Below are 7,697 nucleotides of genomic sequence, written 5' to 3' on the forward strand. Positions count from 1 at the left end.
CACTCACATAGACATGCACGTGCATACTCACTCACATACACACACACAGACATGCACGCACACACAAACACACACATACTCACATAGACATGTTTGCACACATACAAACACACACTCACATAGACATGCATGCACACATACTCACACACACTCACATACATTCACATAGACATACGTGAGCACACATTCTCTCTCACACACATGAACACACACAGTGAATAATAAAATTTAAAAATTCAATAAAAGGCTATATAGTTAACATGATCTACAGGTTGTTGTTTTGTTTTGTTTTGTTTTGTTTTTAAGACAGGGTTTCCCTTTGTAGCAGCACTGGCTGTCCTAGAACTCATTCTGTAGATCAGGCTGGTCTTGAACTCACAGAAATCTGCTTGCCTCTGCCTCTGGGATTAAAGGCAAATCTAAAGTTCTTATCACTCAAAACACTTGCAAACTTGCCCCCTTTATTTTATTCATTGACAAATATCATTGATTGTCTAGGTGTATGAAAGAAAAAAGCAAATGAGAAGTAATCCAATCTAAAGTCTTAATTAAGAAAAAAATCTGAGGTTGTATGCAGAGCAACGTCCTGTATTCCAGGCAGTCTAAGAGAGACATTGACCAACGAGAACATTGTGGGGATGGCCACATGGATTTCCAGGAACATTAGTTAGTTTTAACATCCAAATGCTCCAAATGGATAATGGACTTAGCTATGAATAGTAGCAGAGTAGTTAACTTCTTTTACTAAGAAAAATTTCAAAATTATAAAATTACCAAGAGGATAGTATGAGGCCACCATGAAAGCATCACTGGCATTCCTTATGAATATCAGGCTAATCTTAGTTCATCCTTACTCACTTGCTTCCCACTTCAGTTATTGGGAAGCCAATCTCAGACGTCATATCATTTCACCCATAAGCATTTCAATACCCACTTTGTAGTAGAACTTTAAAGCTTCTATGTGAGTAACAGGGTCATTAGGTAGAAAATGGAAACATTTTAAATGAAGCATAAGAAATAATTTTAACAGAGCTGTCAACCATTGAGTTGATTGCCCTGGGAAGCAGTGGGTTTATGATTAAAAGTCAAAGCTAGCCTTTATAACCCGCTCGTTAGGGATGTCATAGAGAAATTCAAACGCTGGCTATGAGCCTGGGCTTAATTGCTGGTTCTCAACTCCTTCCTCCCAAAGAAATATGTCGCATACAGCACTGTTCTATTACAAATACACTCAAGTGGCTTCCTGTAAGATTCATGTATTTTTCTCTCTCAAAGGAATCACCTACGAATATAAGTAGAAAGTGGCTGCCATAGGGAGAGCCTTACATCTGCTTCAGTATGTGCTAGAGGGGCCTGAGGATGGCAATATCGCTAAAGTGCTTGCTGTACAAATACGAGTTCAGTTCGCTGCACCTACATAAAGACTGGGCGTGGTGACACACGCTTGTCATCCCAGCACTGGTGATACAAAAACCAGGGGATTTCTGGAGCTCGCCGGTCAGTTAGGCTAGCCTACTTGGTGAGTTCCAGGCCAGTGAGGAATCTTGCCTCAAATAAAAGAACAGGGCTGGAGGCAAGGCCCCCAAGGTTGGCCTCTGCCCACCACACTTGAACATGCATGTGCAACTCCATACACTCACATACCACATACACACAAGAAGGCAGCCCATCCCATAGTGCCCCAAAGTTGGGCCATAGCTCTGAGTGTAAGAACCCCTAAAGTCCATTACAGCAGAAGAGCTTTTGATGCGAAGACAGAGAAGCATCTGATCCCTGGTTCTACATAGGTGTTACTCACATGGTGAAGTTGGAGATAAAGGCTCCTTTGGGGATCTGAACATCAAACACGACATTTTGGGACTGTGGGGAATTATTCACCAGTTTGCTCTGGATCATAGTGGTGGCCATCCGAGAGGTAATAGTGGATTGGACTTTGTAGCTATAAAGAGTTACTTGATCAACATCGTCCTGAAATTAGCAAGAACATATAACTGTAGTAACAAAACCTCACATGAAATGCACATATATGTGATATTCTGAGTGCTCGATTTTACTTGTTATGAACAATTCTAGGGTAGTAGGTAAATGCGCATTTCAGGCATCATTAAGCAATCTTCTAACTCCTTGAAATACCCACAGAAAGAGACGTTCCGTTGTTATGATGTTTCTCCTCCTGTCTCTTCTTTCCCTACCTCTCTCCCTATCTTCCCCCCTCCCTTCTTCCTTTAACGCTTCTTTCCCTTATTTCCACCACCTTAGAATCTGAGTGGAAAATGGATGCGGGAAGCAAGATGGTCAGAAATAACTCAGGAAATAATTTCTAAGTCAGAGCTGCAATTAGGAAGAGGAGGTTGGGTTCACAGGGTCAAAAGAGGAACCTGGCTGCTTTTTCAGCATGAAATGCAAGCAGGGGTGCTGTTGAGTGAGCTGTATGTGCAACCCCCAAACTCCACATTGCTAGTTGTTTCCTTCAGTCTCTCATTTCTATTACACCTTCCGCCCATGCTTCTTTCCCTGTATCGAAACAAGCTAAGGGAACACCGAGACTGCACGCAGTGAACGCAATTGTCCTGCACTGGGAATTTTGATTTAATTATTTGTTTAATAATACCTTGGACCTCTTTTTCCCTCCTCTATGGTGAAAGCAGCCCCAGCTTAAGAAAACAAAACAAAACCGTGGTGACCACAGGCCAGGTATAAAAATTTTCTCCTTTAGGATGTTCCTGAGAGCTGCAAGCTCCGTCAGACCTGTGGCAATGTGTGACCTGTTAGATTTTGCTCTTTCTTCCCCCAAGATTTGCCTACATCACTACTGGGTCTTATCCCCTCAGATTTTGTTTTCCAAGATTGATGATTTCAACTAGTTAACCCAAGCCTACTTCAAGCTAAGATAAAATTCAGACTGACTTATTTACCCTTCCCCTGTTTCATGGGGAAGCTCTCGGTTCAGAAAAGGAAGCCAACTCAAACTGTTTCCTTTGGGTGTTCTCTTGTGACAAGAGAGTCCACTCTGGACCTCACAGGAACTTGAGCCATGACGCCTGAGAGTGGTTCCCATAGCCACAGCTATCAGACACCATAGTTTTAAATCAAAGGTATTAAGTCAGGATTAAATACATATTGTTGGGCGAAAGCTATCTCACTAGTAAAACATGATTAGATAGGAAAGCCATTTCAGCCCTCAGTGCCGCCTACCCGGTCTGCAAGCCCTGCACTCGTCAGAGATGAGCTTCCAAACAGAGTTAGGCAAGGCAAAGGTTCAAAAGTCAGGTCAATACTTCCAGGGACAGAGACAAAGGAGACACCTAGATTGATTTCCAGGTAATAACTAACAGAAAAATCGCTCACACACCAATCCATGACACAAAGGAAGCCAACTTACCGTCTTCTCCCCTGACTCTTCAGGAAGGCTTCTCTGTGGGAGGAAGTCAGAGAGACAGTCATTCTTCAGCTACTCAAGGCTTACTTCCTCAAGGCCAAATCCCATGTTCTCAGTCAGAGAATTATGTTGCTTCCATACCGTGGTATAAGTCATTCACTGGCATCAAGATGTAAATATGTAGTATGGAAAATGATTTTCCCACCTGTGAGCTTCTCTGAGCCACATTCTCAGCCATTTTTGTTGGGATATATGCTGCTCTATGAGGGTAAGGTCAAAGTTGGAAGAACTTTCTCCATGAGCTTTTCTGACCCTCCAGTTAGCTTCCTTTACCGTTTACATAGCACGATACAGTTGCCGTTCAGAGCACTTACCTTGCTCCTAACGATCAGCCCTATGTGTGGAAGTGTTTAAGATCTGCCTCTTCCTTTTAGACTAAGCTACATGGGAGCAGTGACTTCAATGTGTTTCCTACACTGTTAGCCCTGGAACCACACAAAGTGAATGATACCTTGAAGATTCTATGCCTTCAATTACCCCCTGTGTTAGAAGACTAGCCACACGAGTACAGGTCCCATGAGCACAGACAAAGGGCCCCCCTTACCTTTGAAAGGTAAGCAGTTGAAGAGTTATGGGTAAACTAATGTCTCAGGCTTAAAAAGTAAGTCAGTTGCTATATATGAGGTAATTTGGGGTGGGCTGATATTTTAGCGGGTGCTGTGTGACACAGATCAAGGATTGCCTTTTGAGGTTTTTGTTTATTTGTCTTTGAGACTCTCTGTAGACCAAACTGTCCAAGAGTTTAACATGCAGCTCAAGCTGGCCTCAACTTTGTAGCAACCCTTTTGCCCCAGCCTCCAGAGCACTGTAATTATGTGACCTACCATACCCAACTCTTTTAGAGTTTTGATACGGGATTTAATAACTAAATTTTCTCTCTCCTCTCCCCAGGCTAGATAAAAACCCTGACACAGGTCCTGCCTATTGGGATTTTAATATTATTGATCTGTAAAAAGTTGGACTTTAGAAAGTCAAACATTCATACCCAGACAAAACCAGTCACTTCTTGGTTTAGTGTTATTTCCGTAAATACCTCTTTTCTCAGTGTGTGAACTCTTGGTGGGAGAAACCAAACCCTTGTTGGCATGGCAGAGCACCCCCTCCCCACGAATTTGGAGATTTTCTGTGTCTCCTTGGCAGCTTCCAGGATATGGCCTCAAGCCTGTCTAGTTCTTTGGACCAAAGTGCTCTCCCTTTGACTAAATGGCCAAAGGAAAGAGGATGTGTGGCTTTACCGTGTGTCCTTTATAGGTAGAAACTTCTGGAAAACAATGTGAAAGTCTCTTTGTACCTCAGCTTGAAAATATTCCACAAGAGTGCAACAATACTGGCCTATTCTCTGTTAGAAAAACACCCAAATTGTTGATAAAACAGAGTCATCTTTGATTTCTATTCCTGTCATGATCTCTATCACTTATTTTTTTTTGTTTTGTTTTTTGTTTTTTTTGTTTTTCGAGACAGGGTTTCTCTGTAGCTTTGGAGCCTGTCCTGGAACTAGCTCTTGTAGACCAGGCTGGTCTCGAACTCAGAGATCCGCCTGCCTCTGCCTCCCGAGTGCTGGGATTAAAGGCGTGCGCCACCACCGCCGGCTCTATCACTTATTTTTGCAGTTTGAGTTTACTATACCTGATGTCTTCCATTCTCTTGCACAAACGGAAATTTGTCTGGTGCCAGTTTCACAAGATCATCGTATTCTGCAAACTTAAAAACAGTTGAACATGTTCATATCTTTTAAAAATCATCTACACTAAAAGAGGCAGCCTACACTCATTACATTATTTTATATTTTTCCTCTGTCCTTGGACTATCTTATTTTTAATATAATAATTTCTTCAATATGTACATTTCCTAGTTAGGTCTCAGAAAAAAAGTAAATGGAAATGAAGTATGTCAAATTTGTTGGGTGTAAGAATTCAATTTTGAGCGTTTCTGAAGATGGCAGGACAGACAATGTAATCTAATGACAAAAGATGCCTGCATAAAGCACTTGGATGGAGTAAGGGGACGTCAATCCCGTGAGACCGGACAGATGCAGATATGAAAAGAAGGCTGCCTAGAAATTACTGAAAAAGCACAAACATATCTGGGTGTTTTAGCGTTAATCTGAGATTTCTGACACTCTCTTGTGGTTTTTCAGAGTGTTGGAAAATATGAGAGTTTCTAAACAGAGTGATTTTTCTCCTTCTGAAAACACACTATTTTTTTTTCCTCTGCTATTTTTGTGTGCAGTTCACTCCCTGGTATTTTCTAGAATAATCCTGTAATACATTTCTCTCTGCCAGCACAGAAGTAGCTGATACTGTGTGATATTTAGAATGGCTCAGTTCAAGATCTCTCCTACACTGGGGTGGCAGAAGATCTCAAGAGGAGACCTGAAACCCCCGGGCGTCATTCCTGTGTTTCCCCAGTTGTGTTACCACCTTCTTTTATCAGAATATTTAAAGTGTCCTTATTACAAAAATAATTGTTTTCTTAGGTATAAAAGGCAACGATGCTTTGAGAATGGCTGAGTAAAAGAGAAACAACAGTCTTTCTATATACTACCACCAGCAAACTACGTAGTACTAGTTCATGTGCCGTGCTTGGTAGTTTATGTACATCTCTTAATCCTTAGGGCAACCCTTTGGCATAGGTCTGTTGTTACACACATTTTTATATATAAATGAGCAACTATGCTCCATTTATGAGACACTGGGATATCTGATCACTGAACTTGACTTAAATTTCAGGCAAAAACCTGATAACGTCTTAAGAGGTAACTACATCTCATAATTATAAAGTCTGATGAATATTTCTCTCAGTTTATGTTCTACACAGAACAAGTTCACTGAATGTAAACAGCATTCAGCTTTTCGCAGCCCATTTGTAAAGGCCAATGGCTAGGAGTCCCACAGAAGTACTTACTTCAGAGTACCCGTTTATGGGGATTTCGAAGGCTTGTTCCTCCAGAAGAAAGAGCCAGATGAGAACGCCTGCGAGTCGCCGCATTTTGCTGGGCAGCTGTGCCAAGCTCCCCAGAGCAGATGGTCTGGGGAGAATTCCCCTCCCCTGAGTCGAGATCACAGCAACTTGATTCTGCTCGTTTTAAAAAGAAGAAAAAAAGAAGAAAGCACTTTAACTTTGCTCAAATTCAGGACAAATATTTGCTCTGGAGCTCAAACTTGAGCTGTGGGGGTAGAAGGTACAGTGGGGGTTATTTAAACACCAAAGCCAGGAGCAATCCCTGGGCTGTAGGAATGAGTCAGGGTCAGGCCCCGGGTTAGATGGTTGTGCTTCCCTCCCTTGATTTTAATTTATCTTAAAAATCAGACAGACCTGAAAATAATTATCAGCCTCTTTAAAGGGCCAAGTAAGGAATTGCACTAAGGAATAAACACAGAAAGAAGAACTAAACTGACAATGTCTGGAGATCAAATTATTCCATTTAAATGAGAGAAAGAAGGCTAGAGAGATGGCTCAGAGGCTAAGAGCACTTCCTGTTCTTGCAGAGTACACAGGTTTGATTCCCAGCACACACATGGTGGCACATCTACATACATGCTAGCAAAATACTCAGACACATAAAATAAATAATCCTGAAAAAAAAAAACAACCAAAAGAGACAAGAGGCATTTAGAAAAAGCAAGAGAAGAAATATAGCAATTTTCTGGGGCGAGAATTCACGCTTCCCGGTCCAGTCTCACTTTGATAGCTGAGTACTCCCTACACATGACTATCAGGGAAGGATGCTGGGGAACAGGGATCCCTCTTCAGGGAAGATGTTCACAAAGCGAAGTGTTCCCTCCTGCCCCTCACCTTTGTTGCCATAGTGGTCCCATCATTCTGGTGAGACGTGCAATGAAAATACCTACTATGAATTATAAAATTGTGATTGTGCTATTACAACACCAATACAAATTTCTGGGAAATTATTTAGAGAAAATTGTGTGAAAAATCTACGTCTTTGAAAGATGAACAATAAGCACATGTCAAATAAAGGAGAAATGCTAAGCAAATAGCTAAAACAGTTAATGAATTAGTTCATATACTGTAAGCATTAGAGGAGGCTTTATTGTGCGTATTGGGTATCAAATACATAAAAGAAGGCATGGGGGGCTGGAGAGATGGCTCAGTGGTTAAGATCACTGGCTGCTCTTCCAAAGGTCCTGAGTTCAATTCCCAGCAATGACAGGGTTGCTCACAGCCATCTGTAATGAGATCTGGTGCCCTCTTCTGGCTTGTAGATATACACACAGGCAGAATGCTATATACATAATAA

General features: G+C 41.6%; 1 protein-coding gene across 1 annotated transcript in view; it reads right to left on the bottom strand.

Moving 5' to 3' along the window:
- Itih2 (inter-alpha-trypsin inhibitor heavy chain 2) overlaps positions 1 to 6,566 on the bottom strand; it is a 37,866-nt gene extending 31,300 nt beyond the window's left edge. The window contains exons 1-4 of the mRNA XM_038335563.2: positions 6,344 to 6,566; positions 5,066 to 5,140; positions 3,383 to 3,415; positions 1,799 to 1,968 (exon numbers count right to left, since the gene is read on the bottom strand). Coding sequence (XP_038191491.1) covers positions 1,799 to 1,968; positions 3,383 to 3,415; positions 5,066 to 5,140; positions 6,344 to 6,427 — 362 coding nt within the window. The 5' untranslated portion in view covers positions 6,428 to 6,566. The remainder of the gene's footprint in view (positions 1 to 1,798; positions 1,969 to 3,382; positions 3,416 to 5,065; positions 5,141 to 6,343) is intronic.
- Between the last annotated feature and the right edge of the window lie 1,131 nt (positions 6,567 to 7,697).

Source organism: Arvicola amphibius, chromosome 6, assembly GCF_903992535.2.
Source record: "Arvicola amphibius chromosome 6, mArvAmp1.2, whole genome shotgun sequence".
Classification (NCBI taxonomy): domain Eukaryota; kingdom Metazoa; phylum Chordata; class Mammalia; order Rodentia; family Cricetidae; genus Arvicola; species Arvicola amphibius.